The 16,472-nt window shown below is 36.1% G+C and overlaps 1 protein-coding gene across 1 annotated transcript in view; it reads right to left on the minus strand.

The window, feature by feature from the left end:
- LOC110103897 (BTB/POZ domain-containing protein At4g08455) overlaps positions 1 to 15,861 on the minus strand; it is a 28,423-nt gene extending 12,562 nt beyond the window's left edge. Inside the window, exons 1-2 of the mRNA XM_020832774.2 lie at positions 15,726 to 15,861; positions 15,208 to 15,568 (exon numbers count right to left, since the gene is read on the minus strand). Coding sequence (XP_020688433.1) covers positions 15,208 to 15,483 — 276 coding nt within the window. The 5' untranslated portion in view covers positions 15,484 to 15,568; positions 15,726 to 15,861. The remainder of the gene's footprint in view (positions 1 to 15,207; positions 15,569 to 15,725) is intronic.
- Between the last annotated feature and the right edge of the window lie 611 nt (positions 15,862 to 16,472).

Here is a 16,472-nt window from a genome sequence, read left to right on the forward strand (position 1 = left end):
GCAACAATTGTCGTGAGAGTATTGGAAGTGAAGGCGTAGAGAGAATCAAAAAAGAACACAGGTTTAGCAAACTGGCTAGTGGTATTTACGTAGTTGGCCACATTAAGATGAAGTATATTTGGCAGTTGATGTGGAATGGGACTATAAATCTAACATTAATGATATTTCTTAGCATAGCCAATGCAATAGCATGCCATTATTTATCAATAATAATCAAGTTGCTTAATTTTAATTTTCATTTTAAGACTTGCTAGGTGAGCTCCAAGTAATCATTCATGTATATCGCTCTTGGCCTTACAGGTTTCCTCTTTTCTAAGATAACAAAGCCACATATTATCAAATGAATGGCGATGGAAACTTTTGTTTACAAAGGACACTTCCAACCCAGTAGTTCCCAACACAAGGGGATCTCAAGCTACAAAAGATTAAACTAGCTGAAAATGCAAAAATATCATGAAAATTTACTTTGAATTGGTATGGGTCATTTATAATCAAAGCCATCAAGGGGCTCGGATCGTACAAGTTACAAGATTGTGAAGGACCAGAGCTACCCAAAAGTTGAAACGCTTGTGCTATAACAATACGTTATGCTTAATAATCTTCATAATTCTTGATTTGCAATTGGAGATCATGGAGAGTAATTCTAAAAGGCCGAAGTCCCATGAAGGCTCTCACGATGATGAAGAAACTATCAAGATTATCTCTCAAGACCAAAGCCCTATGAAGGCACTCATGATAGTGAAGAAACTACCTAGATTATCTGTCATGACTAAAATTTCTATTATGGTAACTTGGATCCTATTCGGCAACATGCATACAACGACCCTCTAGTACCCCTTTAATTAGGTATTATTTTTTTTACACACACTTAGATGCATAATGGTTCCTTCCTTTGTGATTTATAACTAATTATTAGATGGTTTCCAACTACCCTTGATATATTATAACATATATACATAAATGGAATCATGTCACCAGTTAATAGAACATTCATCTCATTGTAGCATGAATAAACATAATTGTCTAAGAGGTTATTTGATTGCATGAAAAGGAATGTAGTATAAAAGAAATACTTTGGAATTGTTTGGGTGATTGTAAAAAAAATGCATGAGATTACTTTTTTATTTAGTTTGAAATAAAATGAATGCAATATAAAGTGTAAAGAGGGTGGTTGTACGTAGCCGACATTGACGGCGGTGATGGCTGGTGGTGATCAATGGTGTTGGGCCATGGCGGCCGGTGATGGTGGTGGCTAGCTGTGGGTGGTGGCAATGGAGGTAGCCTGTGGTTATCAGCGATGGGCAGCAATGGAGACACTGGTGGTGGTCACCGGCAGCAGTTGGCTGCAACAGTTGGTTGTTGGTGGTTGGCGGCTGCTGGCAGTGGCAATGATGGTGAACGATGGCAGTGGTGGTGGGTTGTGGCAGGCAGTGGTGGCGGCGAGGGTGGTCGATGGCTGCCAGCAGTTGTGGAGTGTCGTATGTGGCAATGATGGTGAACGATGGCAGTGGTGGTGGGTTATGTCCTTTATTTCCCGTTGTACCCTTCTAGTGAAGGAGTGTCGTGTGTAAGCCCCGAGGTCATTTTAGTCTTTTATTTCTTGAGTATCTTAAATTAGACTATTTATAGCCCACTGTTCTATTTTCTGAGTAATGAATGATTGATTACAAAGTTTCTTCTTGCATGAGTTCTTATGAGAGCTTGAGAGTACTAATGGAGAGAGATCCCTAGGAGAGGGAGATTGGCGCAATACCCACCAACCTAGATAAGTCGGGTTCGTGGTTCCGTTCTTGTATCTTGTCTACCCTTCCTTTTCCCCTCCACCCTCATCTAGCCGCCGGTTTTCCCCACCTCCCCGAGCCCTCCCCTCCCCTCTCCACCTCACCCCACCGCCAAACCCCAGGCACCTAGCCGCCAGCCAAGCCCCCTCTTCCCATTCAAGTTTGATTGATTTGAAATATTTCCTAATTTAGACTAGTTCAAACATGGGTAGATTTGAAATTCAAATTTGATTGATTTGAAATTCAAAATCTTTCCTAATTTATCAAATCTATTTTAGGAAAGTTCTTAAATAAAATCCATTTGAATTCTAAATTCAAATTGGACTTATTTAATTACTTGCCTAATCCCTCTAGCCTTTTTAGGGGCTGTTTGGTACGAAGAATTAGGAGTGTAAAGTATTTTAATTACACTTATTTGATAAATTATATTGTTTGGTTGGTTTTGAGCGGATAATAAGAAATTCCTCTGAAGTGTTAGGGGTGTATTGTATAGGTGACTTCGTGAGACTTTAAAACCCGCTCAAAATGAGCGGGTTAGAAATGCTCTCCAGAGAAATACTACCTTCACGACACCACTCTCGCCGATCTCTCTCTAAACTGTCCCGGAATCTCCTCGGTGGCAAAAACTTCACCCTCAAGTACCAGCTTCCTAATGAAGACCTTGACTCCCTTATCTCTGTTACAACCGAGTCGATGCCGGAGGCTTGCTGGAAGAATTGTAGCCCGATGGCTGCCACAAGCACGCGGCAGACCACCGGAGTTGGCCGGAGAAAAAGATCTTTCCATATGCCTTCTCAGTGTTTTCTCTCCTCATTTCCTGCTGCTGATTTTATCTCCTAGAGGTCTTTGAAAGAACGGCGGCAGCCTCGGCGTGGCGACCCTGCATCACCAGCCACCGCGGCGACTCCGGCATCAAAATGAGTACGCTATCGGCGAGGAAGACGGGTGGGACGGCGCTGATACCGGCAATGAAGCAGTCGGACATGAGCAAGGGCGGATCCAGCTTCTTTTTTTAGGGTGGACAAAAAAAAAATTTGGTAGGGGATGGGCAAAAATGATTATGATTGATAAAATTAGGGCGAAAAATTTTTTTTAGAGAGGGGGCAAAATACCCAAAATATTCCAAAAAATATCCTCTAAAATTTAAAAAATATTTTTTTGAGGGTGGGCATTTGCCCCCCCTCACTAGTATGGGGATCCGCCTATGGACATGAGGAAAGCGTAGTTGGTGGCGAGGCCCATTACGACGGCGCCGACGAAGAAGATTGCCACCGCTAAGACCACGGTGTAGCGTCGCCGATTCAGTCCGAGGTGCGGCCGGCGGCAATGGAGCTGATGAGAGAGTAGATGTTTATGATGTTGACGATAATTTCGAGCTTGGTGTCGCTGATATGGAGGTCGTCTTTAATGAAGATGGAAGCGCCGTTCATGACGGCAACATTTGAAGTGCAGTCAACAGAAGTGAAGGAGTGTGTCGTCAAGGAGTTTGGATTAGATGCTCGGATCGTGGTGGAGCGGCACACCACTACCAAGGCAGTATCTTGGAATTTGCAAGAACAAGCGCAAAAAAGAAAGCATTTTATGCTCAGATTTATTGCAGCCAAATTATTTACTCAGACGCTTAAAAATTGCCTTGCAAGGCTACTGTATGCATAAATATTGGCAACTAAAGGGAAACAATTTTCTTTAATACAACAGCTCAAATTAGAGGTGTCAAAATAAATTATTACAAAAAAAATATTTTTATTTTACTCTGGTTCTACCTAACCAAACAAGGGAAATAATTCTCCTGCGTTTATTTGGCAGACAACCAAACAGTCTCAAAGTATTCAGAATGCACTACATTTACTTTACACCGCATTTACTTTACACTGCATTTTCTTTTCAGGCAACCAAACAGCCCCTTAATTAAATCCCAAATCACCTCCCAAATCCCCTCCCTCCTATTAATGCCGTTGGCCCCCCTTCTTGGTTGGGTTAGGAAATATTTCCTAAAACCCCAACCTTGTTTTAACTTTTAGGCAATAATTCCAAATCTCCCTAGTTTTTCTCTTGGCCGAAATTCCTTCTTCCCCTTCAACTTAATTTCTTTCCAAAAGAAGATCTCTCTTTTGGAAACAAATTAAGACCCCACTTCCTCTACAAGCCGCCAACCCCCTCTCTTTTTCCCACCCCTCTCTCTCTCCAATCTCCTCTCTCCCTCATTAATACCTCACGTGAATTCAAAGCCTTAATTCTCCCTCCAAATTCCCTATCTCCTAATCATAGAAATCTGAAATTTTCTCTCAGATTTTGGATAAAAAATCTGAAATTGTTCTCAGGTCTTTGGAAGGAGATTTGGGTATTGTTTCCTCGCCACTTGCAAGAGAAACTTCTTTCTCTTCGGCAACATTCAAGAACACTAGCAAGATGAGAGGAGATTTGTTCCCTAGCTCCCATGAATGGCGGATCCAGAAACTGAATACGGCTTAACCTGGGACAAGGACGGCCTCACCGATATTCTTCAATCAACCTTCTTCGATGTGAATACAAGGGTTGATCATACCGTCGAGAACTACCTAGAGCGTATTTTGGACACCTTAGTGGAAGCAATCGACAAGCACTCTGAAGGCGTCAAGTGGAGGATCTCCACCACTCCTTGACGCGAGGTTCTCTTTTCCCCTTTCATTACATTTCTTTAATCTAACTCTCTCTTGTGCTAGATTGTAGTCACGAAGGAAGACTCTCCCTGCTACTGCTGAGCTTAGTAAACATAGGATTTTGAGTGTGCCTTTATGCTTACAAATTTTCATTGTTAGATTAGGGATTGTATTGAAACTACTACTACGACATCAAGTGATTTACTAATTGTTTTTGAAAGTTTTTCCAACTCTCTAGTTATGTAATTTAGCCTAAGCGGGTGTGACCCCTTTCTTGTTTTATTCGATGTTTTAGAATGCTAATAGTTTCTTCTTTGTTATTATAATCAAGAGTTATGCAAATCTTTACATGACATTGCATTCGTACGTAGTCCTGCATCATTACGACATCTTCAACAAGGTCATCTACATAACACTCGACCTTCTGATGTATCAAATCATCAAATATGTGAGTCATCGCCCGCTGGTAGGTGGCACCAGCATTCTTCAGGCCAAAGGGCATGACTGTGTAGCAGAAAATCTCAATGGGAGTCCTAAACGATGTATGCTTTTCATCTTCGGACGCCATTTTGATTTGATTGTATCCTGACGATCCATCCATGAAGGAGAACATGTTGTAGTTGGAAGTGTTGTCAACTAGGAGTTCGGATACAGTGAGTGGAAAATCGTCTTTTGGGCACGCCTTATTGAGGTCCCTAAAGTTAATACAGACACGAATTTGCCCGTTCTTCTTCTTCACTGGGATAATATTAACAATCCAGTCAGCGTACTTTTCTTCTCGGATGAAGCCTGCATTTATTAGCTTCTTCGTGTACAAAAAATAAGTACCTCCAAACGCTCATTTAGTACAGAGGGGGGAAAGAAATTGTGCTCTTTTAAATAAGTACCCAAATACCCTTAAACGCTCATGTAGCGGACGAGGATTGAAGAATTTGCAGCCGCGGTGTCATTTAACACCTACCTGAAGCGCTTAAGTAGCGACGAGGGGAAGGCTAATCTCTCGAATTTTTTCCTAAACAGAGGAGACGCTGGGAGACTACCGAAATTTGGACTGAAATGCACAAAAGACTTGAACAAAATTTGGACCAACAAAAGACTTAATTTTGTACCACAAGGGATTTGAACAGAACTTAAATTGATTAATAGAACCTTGAGATCAAATTTAAACACTAATCAAACTTGATTTGAACTTGAACTTGATTGAGCACGATGAACTCAAGTGAATATGAACTTGCAATTTGAATAAATAGAAAACTCTTGGACTCAAGCTCAAATGAGCATGGTGAACTTTAACTAGACACAAGAGCTCGAACTAAACAATGTTGCAGGGGACTTGCGAGTTTGAATTAAACTTGCTATTTGAATGGCGTGAAACTTGAATGTGACTTGGACTACCGAGAACATGGCATAACGCATAAGATGAAATTGCAATTTGTGAGATAATTGATTCCTAATTAAACGCAAAATAAAAAAAATAAATATGGAATTCATGATGTATAAGCAGCATGCAAACACTACTCACTCACAAATAACAATGAAATTCATGCAATCGGTGGACTCAAAATAAGTGCAATTGTTTTAAAGACATATGACAAATGTAATGTCTTGACAATCAATAGTAACTTACAAACAAGTATATGAAACTTTAAATGTTTTGAAAAGTTGGTAAGAAAGTGAAGCTATGCAAGGAGACAGGAGGATACTTCTACAATCAAAAACAATTCAATGCTAAGAATACATTAGTTTCATGTAAGCCATGATAATCAGCATACAACATACCATATGTGAGTAGGGAAAACATGCATACAACACATAAGGCATTGGCCGCCGCCCTACAAATATTATCAAGAAAGAAAGTGCAACAAGGGCAATGATGTGTTCATAAGTGAAACTTGCAAGGCACAAGATGACTATAATAAGTCATTTATAGTCAATACCAATTTGCAAACAAGTATATTAACTTCTACAAGCCCTGGCGGTTAGTATACAATGAGTGCAGTTCATCCAATAGTCAACGCTTACATGCAGGTGAACACATATATTCATTGACAAGTAATAATACCCCTTTCCTACAGACATATGCAATGCAACATATGACGGATGCTTCATACTTATTAGTGATGATAAAAAATTCTTCGCAAGCGGAGTACTGGTAATCAGCTATAGGTGATGGATGCTATAACACCCCCGCAATCAACCACTGTTCAATGTCAGGTGAATACATTGGTTTCCTAAGCAATGGTGGTTGGTGTCTAGCAAATAAAAGCACATGTAAGCTACCACAGAAGACCCGTCATACACACGACATTCCATCCATGGGTAGAAACAGGAGATTCGATAGTGCACTACAATCCTCCTAGAGAAAGCAACAAGTGGTACACGACATGACGATAGTCCACCTATATGAAGCACCAAACAACTCAATCCAGAAGCTGTTATACTACGCCACCAGATCTGCAACATCTATGCAAGTGGACAGAAAGCATTTACAAATATTTCAAAGTACCCCTGCACATACACCGTACTTTGTATGCACATAGGTACACAAAAGGGGTAAATATAATCTTAAATCCGCATGGGCCCCGGCGAGCATGTTGTAGGAATACATGTGACTTCTAGGAAACTGCGCTGGTTATTAAATTTGAACCCGATCCTGCTAAGCAAGTAAATAGGAGTCGACAATGTTCATCAAATGTTTATAAAATGCCTTCAAACACTCACATGGGCCCCATTGAGCGTGTTATGGATACACACGTGGCGTCTAGGGATGTTATGCGGGTCAATAAATAAATCCATGTTCGAGCTCAATCCTTCTATGCTGGTATATAGGAGTCGACACGGCTCGAACTATTAAATAAATATGCGGTCGTGAGGTAGACCGGGATATTTATTTTATACATTCATATTAGGCCTTCAAGGTTTATAACAAATGAAATTCATTCACAAAACCATAAAGCCTACGAAACTCGATCCTCTGTCAATATCCCGACAGAGTTGACAGGATTCAATCAACAAAGGGAAATAACCTCTCATACCCCGATGTGGTCGTGTTGAATGAAAATCTCAACCGGAGAGGTTAAATCTAAATATTTCAAGCTCCACCCAAATGCCCACAAAATCCAAAAATCTTCAAACTCTAAGATATTTAAATTTGAAACCAACCATCAAAACACTGAAAGTAAAATTCATCCACCCTCCAGAACAGTTTGCCGAGGTGGACAAATTCAAAAATAACTTCAGCTCCCATAGAGTTAAATGTTTGGTCGAAAATATCACTATGATCCATTCTCAAACAATCTCCTGCCAGTAAAGACGTGGTATGTGTCATCTAACCGGCAGTTTTGCCGCCAAATGGCACTGCATGATAAACAGTTATGACTCGGAGCCCTCTGAACCGAATGATTTTGACGCCAAATGGCACCACGAAATACAGATTATGGCCAGAGCCAATATGTTCCTTACTGATATCAAATCCTTGAGATATGAATCAATAGGATATGATCGATTGGCACAAAGCCCTCTGTTAGCTAAGGTGGATTCAAATTTGTCCCCTTAAACAAATACCCACCCTAGGTCTATAAGGTCCCCTTAGACGAAGTAACCCATGGTTGCCAACAAGGATCCTTCTGTCAGGTTGGGTCAACTACCTCCCCTGACTAAGTAGACCATGGACCACGATGACCCGGGACGACGGAACTATGGGATCTTAATCGGGTCCATCATCCATTCCCCACCATCCGCTTTAAATGCAAGATTGTGAAATTTATATTTTAAATATCAAATCTTTCAACCCTTCAAAATTTCAATCACTAAGCCCACACTGCTACTGTATGCCATATACCACATATTCTCTACGTATCTAATTGACGACTAGCTTTAATTGAAAGTTCTCTCTCATAATTGGGAGGGGTAATTAACTATAGGGGTTTACGCCTATAGGAAACCAGAACTCAGATCATAAAGTCCTTGTAAAATGAGGGCGAAATATCTAGGTAGTGTCTTATCTAAAAATTCATTTGGCTTCCAAAATGTACCCCGGAACTTAATTTCGCTAAAACTCCCCCGAAAGAAGAAGCAAAAGCGAGCGGAGGCCGGGGCCGAATTTTCGGAGCCCACACTTTTGAACAATTAAGCATTAAATTGTCCAAAATAAGTTACATTAAAATATACAAATAAGATCTACGCAAAATAATATTTGCGACATTCCTAGGTAGGACATTACTTAAATTTTATCCCCATCAATTCTGAATTGAATAGGTATCAAATGCACGTTAAACAAAAACAAAATATCTTTAAGTCATAGAAATAACAATTCTATATACCCATACTACTTTATGTGATTGTTGGTGTGGCACAAATTTCAAGCTCATATCAACGGCAAATTTAGCCCTGACATTAATTTAACTAACACTATGTATAATGAATTTACAAAAAAATTTATCATGCTCAAAATAAATTTGAAAAAAAAAAAAGTTCTTTTCCAATCAAATTTAACCTAATGTAGTAATGATGAATCACATAATATTCAAAGGATTTTAATGAAAGCATCATCTTAATCATTAATATATTCATCAAATTTACATAAATCATCATCCTAATTAATTTCAATATCATCTACCTCCACATAATGTAAATTTCAACAAGAATATTTATTAGCATAATGACTAGTATAATAATATATAAGACATGCTTCAACATAAATTTTAGACCTAAATGCATTAGCAACTTATTTTCTTTTATATTTATTAATAGTGAAGTTGCTTCCTTTAAATGCAATGGGTGAGTTTCATAGTTATGAAAAATATGCACATGTAATAGCCCTTTTAAACATGGAAAATTTTCACAATTGCTCAAAGTCTAACTAGAGTATGATTGTGGGATCCTCAATGATTTCAAAATGGACTAATAATTCCTTTGTCTACTGAGTAGTTCTCTTTGTTTTTTCCATCCTCATCCAATAGAGTTTAAATTCTAAAGTTAATTTAAGTTTTTCAAATCACAAAATACACAACATTTTTTGTCAATTAGAAAACTTATCCACCAAACATGCTTCAATTTTAATCTTCATATTTATGTCATCATCTATGGCAAAACTTTGCCATTTATAATAATCACATGCTTCACTATCATGCACCCTATAAAGTCAATCATGATTATTCCACCACGATGATTTTCTTGTCTCCTATTAGTGTTAACATTCAACTAGAGGTGTGCATTATTTAGATAAGATCAAATAATAAAAATAGAATTATATTAATTTCTTAAATTATTAAATAAATAAAGACATACTAATAAACAAGTGACATAAATGATACTTTGATTTAAAAAATAGTTTAATTTTCTGAATTTTATAACATAAATCAATTGGTTTAACTAACTCTTAAATCTAACCATCTAAACTAGACAAATGCATGCCCCTACATTCAACTGAATGAGTTCATTATTATTATTAGTTTCAACTTCATGTTCTTGTACGTGAATTTGAGTGGTTTTTAAATTTTCAATGCACTCCTTAACTTTGATTAAAATCCGCACTCATTTAATTTTGTTTATTCAATAATTCATCCAATTGACTTAACAAAGTTTTCAAAATCACACCCCTTTAATGATTTGTTAACCAAACGTGACATTAAGCCCCACTTCTAGTTGACATATTGATAAAACCTTAAACTTTGATAGAGATTTGATGTCGGATGTCTTAAAAGTTCTAATTACTTAGGCAATTAAATGATGCTATGAATAAAATTCAAGAACTCAATTTTTTGAATTCTGAGTTTCGCAGTTCGTTCCATAATCATTGGAAACAAAGAAGTGTGTTTGTTGTTTTCATATTGAAGGTGACTAATTTTGCTAAAATTAAGAGTTGGTAACCTACGAATTGTGATTTTTGTGTATTCTTATTATGCATCTCATCATATGTTGCATTAGTGAACTTTGGACCCATAAACATTCTATAACAAAGAAGCATCATGCTGACTAAAACTAGAACATGTTTATTAGACTGATCAAACAAATTAGTAAAAGATGCAACTTAAACAAAATTGAGCAAGTTCATGGTTCTAAACAAACACAAGCTATCATGAGGATCTAAATTATGTTTCAATATTCATTAAGAGATATAATTTTGAGGAATTTTCAAGCTAAATCTAAGACTTGAATGTGCTCAATCTAAGCTAGTATGTCATGCTTGATCATTTTGGCAAGATATTTTAAGTGAACTAAAACCTACATGGGTTAGCCTGAAGTATAAAATAACAATATGTGCTATTTAGAGAATACAAAGATCAATTGAGTATCACTTTAAAAATTAGAAACAAAACAATTCTAATGAATTTAGATATTAGTTAGGATTACAAATCTTGTAATTAAGCAACATTTGCATTGAGACTGCCTTGTTATTTTCATTATTATGTATTATGTTTAAAGGTATTAGACAATAGATTAAGCTGCAATTTACCAAGAACCCTAAATGAGGCCTTAACTAAATCTTTGAATATTGAGGCACACTACGAACAATTTGTTCATGACATCACACTAATAATTAAAAACCCAAAGGAGATATTTATTATCTCCTCTAAAATCAATCAAGTACTAATACAAAAAATATAAATGGTCAAACTAGATCTTATTGAAGAAATTATAGCTAATCAAAATCCATTTAAAGATAAATTAGAACAAGGCTTATGGTAACAATTGGATAAGTTTAGTCTCGTGGAGTTTGAATATGTACATTAATACATAATAGTAAATCTACATCTAAACAATAGTTGTAACCTAAATTTAAAATCAAGTTTGAATCTAAATCCAAACTTTGTTTGAAATTGAACTCGCAGTACAAGTTGAACCTACAATTGAATCCAAACCTTAATTGCAATTAAAACCTAAAATTTATTGGAATCCAATTGTGATAAAATTAGAACTTGCAATTTTGTTATTGTATCTTAACATGTGAGTGAAATTTTGCCTAGAGTAATATGTGTCAGATCCCTTGCTGTAGTGTAAAACTTGATCATTGCTGAAATTTTATAATTGTTAATTATTTTCCTGCAAGATTTTAGATTTTGGCAACAATTTCATTATTGCTTGAGATTAAAGAAGTGTTTGATGTTTTACATTAAAGGCTTCCTATTCTTGCATGCTATGAGTTAGTAACCAAAAGATTATAATTGTGAATATGTTTTCATTGTACATCTTATCCTAGGACCCATGAATAAAACCTAGAAACTTAAGCACATTAAAGGTGACTCAATTTTCTACTGTTAGTCTGTTAGGCATTAATAACCTATGAGTTATGAATTTGTGTATTTTCATTGTGCGTCTTATCATAGGTTGGTGGACCTTAAATGCTTATGGGTCCTACATCAAAATCATATTGAAAACTATATGGAATTATTTTCATGGTTACAAAAAACGAGTTAGGCAGTTGACCGGTTTGGTCCAATTTAAAAAGCAAATTTCCAGGAAACAAAGTTCAACCCACAAAAAATTAATGGTCGAAAAGCTTAACCCTTAAATCAGGACAACAGTAGTTAAATTGATTTGATTAGAAATTACAATTGAGAGAGAGTATTGGGATGTAATATTTTTTGGAATTATTTCCTGTATGCATTATATTTTGTGATATGTATATCTATATATATCATCACTTATCATCATTATTCAAATATGACATCATCTTAATAATTTTAACAATATTTACATCAATTAGAATTGTAAAATGCAGAAATAGCGGCATAGCTGATGAGTCTCTAAACCTAAAAATAATATAGCGAAAAGGAAGCCAAATCAGTACTGAATATGCCTTCAATGGAAGACTCAAAATCCATTTTCACTCACCAAACTTGGCAACTATCAAATTTGGTTGATTGACAACACCATCGAAGCAATTAACTATCAAGCTCAAAATGTCATCCAACCAAAACAGATAAGAAAGAAATATCACCAGCCCAGGATTTATTCCCACAAATAAAAGAAGAGTAAAGAGTGCACCACAGAATTGAAAGAACTTCAAGTCTCACCAACTGAACTTCAAGCTTCACCAACAATATGAAATATTACAAAGTAGATACACCGTGAATAACATTTGATAATGAGGGCATGCTAAAAAAAGTGTAGGAATGCATCAAATGACACAAAATAGCCTAAAATGACTTAAAGAATCCTAGTTCATGAACCTAGGATAACAACACAACAAGCATTTATGCACTATGTGGAGTCAGCTATATGAGTCATTTTTCTTCATTGAATCCTAATAACAGTCAAATTCTCATTTGAATTAAAAAATTGTTATTTTAATACTTTCTAATCCAATCTTTTTAGGTCTACCTCAACCTTTCTTAACATAAGTCATATTTAATACATCTACTCTCCAAACATGGTCATCAAAAGACTATATTTTATATGACCAAACCATCTTAGGTGACTATCTCTAATCTTATCTTGCATTGGAGCAACTCCATTTTCATGTATATACTCATTTTGTATTCTATCTCTAAGTGCAAAGTTATTCATCTACCCGAGCATCCTCATCTCAACAACACAACTTAATTTTATGCTTCTCTTTTAATGGCCAACATTTTGCGCCATAAAATATTACAAGTCTCACCACCATCTTATAAAATTTCCCCTTAAGTTAGAGGGGTACTTTTCTATCATACAACAAACCCACATTCCTCCACATCAACCATGCAACTTGAATTCTACTAATAGCATCCTCATCTATTTCACCATCGATTTGAACAATAGACCTGAGATATCTAAAACGTGCAGTCTTTTTAATAACTTGATCATCCAATGTCACAATCTCACCACTAAATCTATTACTACTAAAATTACACTTCATGTATTCGGTTTTAGATCAACTCAAACGAAAATCTTTAGACTATAAGGTTTATCGCCATAATTCAAGTTTTCATCAACTAATTCTCTAATCTTATCAACAATAATACTATCATCAGCAAAAAGCATACACCAAGTTACATCCTTATGTGAATGTCTAGTAAGAATATTCATGAACCTAGAATACTATGATAAAAATATTTCTACATATTTATACATAAATATTTTAACATTACCTTAAAAGTCTATTTTGGAAGATAAAGACCAAGCCAAACCCCAAAAACTCTAAATAGACCCTTTGAAAGAGATTTGGTGAAATGACAATGACCCTACTTCTAACCTCGACCACATTTATAATTACATCAAGCATCATTAATAAAATAATGCTCAATCTCAATATACCTTGTCGTCACATGACTACTAAAGTTTGTTACTAACATGAAAGCGCTATGGTAGTTACTATACTTGGAGTATGCTTGTGAATTATGATATCATTATCCATAATCAATTACCTCAGTCAAATACATTTCATTAAAGCAAACTTATGTTATGCATTAATTATAGTAAGGAAGATTGAATCTTGCTTCTTGCAAGAGCATGAGATAGTTGTGGATCTAGAAAAGAAAGCATGATCACGGGTAGACTTTCAATCATCCAAATTACCACCTAAGTCAACATCAATAAAATCATGCCAAGAAGTTCGATATCTAAATAAGCCATATGATCAACAGAACTCAAGTACTTTACCATTCTCTTACTAGTATCCATATGTGGTTTCTATGGTGCTTGCATAAACCAACTAACAATCACAATGGCAAAAGCTACATTCACCCATGTAATAGTCAAGTAGATAAGAATACTAACAAGAGCACAAAATGGTTGATGAACGTGCAGAAGCTTCACTTATTCAAGTCGAAGCTTAAAATTTGCATCAAGTGTGGAAAAAACATTGTTTAGGTTTATGTTGAGATTTTCAACAATCTTTATAGCATAGTTGATTCAAGGTAGAAAAAACTCCATTATTAATTTTTTTTTTCTTATATCCAATCCAAGAAGGTGATAAAGTTTACCCAAATCTATCATCTTAAATCAAATGAAAGTTTACCCCAAGGCTTAGAAATCTCTTCATCATCATTGCTAAAGATGATCATATCCTCGACAGAGGAGAAGAACCACATGCATGTCACCCAACATTTTGATAAACAAGCTAGGATCATAAATTGAAGATGAATAGAGACCTAAATCGGTATTTGAGAAAATAAAATGATCTTGTACAAAAGAGAACTTCAAAACACCACTTACATCTTTATGGGTGTGATGACATCTGATGAAAGGAGGATGAGGAAGTGAAACTAACAAAATTTAATGACTACCAAGATTGGTATAACTCAGCACTTTTCAAGTAATCCACTCGTTAAGCGTAGATTCTCTTCCATCCGAATAGTAAGAAGGAAATCTCACTAGCTTAAGATTTACTCCCACAAAAAAAAAAGAAAAGTGAACCAAAGATAGAAAGTTGTCAAATCTCACCACCAATATGAAACATTAAAACAAGACAGTCACAAAATCTATGATAATATGAGAAAATGAAACAAACAATGGTCAAAAAAAGCTTTTAAGATGACAAGTTCACGAACCTAGAAAATATATGATAAACAAAATTCTCCATATTTATTATTGCAATTTAACTCTGTATTATCCCTACACAGAAATTTACAGCATCAAACACCACCCAACCTATCACCCATAGCTGAAACCCAACCACCTGTCAAACATCAAGCAATTATATCCGTTAATCGACAAAAGGAACAGCACGGCCCTTCTCGCAAGAGAAATTCAAGAGGTTTTCCCCAAGCTGTATCTTAGATCAAAAGAGATGCTCCAGAATTGAAAAAATCCTTTTGCAAAAAAATATGTCACTGAAGAAAGTGGGAAGATATTAGACTTACAAGTACGGCACGGTGGGCCGGGACGGCAGGGGTGAGGGTGGATTTGGCTTCCTCATGGGATTCGGAAACGCCATAGAGCAGCAGATCGGCATTGGTGTTTGGGAGGTGGGGGTCGACGGGGGGACAGATGCGGAGGAAGGAAACCTTGGCTTTGAGGTCTTCAATCTCCCGCTTGAGCTCTTCCTCCGTCTCGCTCGCCTCCTCGTAGCACTCCTTGCACGTCCCAGCGTCCTTCTCCTTGTATTCCTCCCGGCAAGATTGACACCACATTCTCATACTTTAGGTACCCTCATTGCCGTTCTATGAGGGGCTGTTTTGATACATGATTTATGCTGGATTTGAGCAGTATTTAAGCTAATTCCTGTCACAAAGGATTTAGGGAACTGTTAAATCTCACAGCAAGTTAAATCCTCGGTTTTCCTCTTTTTTCTGTAAATCCCCGATTTACTAAATCCAGGAGTTCGGCGGATTTACGGGATTTGGCTGAAGAAGCGCGCGAAAGGAAGAAAGATCGCTACCTTCGCAACGAGCAAGCTCCCGTCCTCTTTGTTCCTTCCGATCCAAGGGAAGAACGGCGAGGAGGTGTGACTTCGGATCCGCAGGAAGGAACCTCGGAGACGAAGAAGTTATTTAGCGACTCGTTCAAAACTACTCTAGGGCTGTTTGGCAACTAGTGGGATTTAACTCTAGTGGAATTTAGTAAATTCTGTAAATTCGGATTTAGTAAATTTGAAATGTGTTAAATCCTAAAAATTATTTGGTATGTCAAATTTTAAATCTTATTAAATCATTAGAAATTTTTTGGTAACATATTTTAGGATTTATGACAGTTAGGGATTTAAATGTGAAGAATCTAATTATAAATTAAAAATAAATTTATAATTAAAAATAAAAATTAAGGTATTATAAATTTAATAACATATTAAGTACAAATTATTCATTAATTATTATTTACACTATTAATTAAATATTTAATAATACATACATATTAAGTTATATTAATTAAGCTAATTCTATTAATATTTAATTACTAATTGTACAATTAAGTTAAATTAGATAATAAATTTATGCACTAATTATACAATTAATTATTTAATTATTTTACTTATTTATTAATATTTTAAAATATATTAATTAACTTAATCAATAATAACTTAGAGGCGTCAAGGTTTGCCTGTCATCTTCTCTTTTAGTCGTTGCTGTTAGGCATCGTTGCTTTGCAGGAGGTGTAGAGATTGCATGCGTCGCTTCTTCGTTTCCTTCGC

This window comes from Dendrobium catenatum, unplaced genomic scaffold, assembly GCF_001605985.2.
Source record: "Dendrobium catenatum unplaced genomic scaffold, ASM160598v2 fragScaff_scaffold_121, whole genome shotgun sequence".
Lineage (NCBI taxonomy): Eukaryota > Viridiplantae > Streptophyta > Magnoliopsida > Asparagales > Orchidaceae > Dendrobium > Dendrobium catenatum.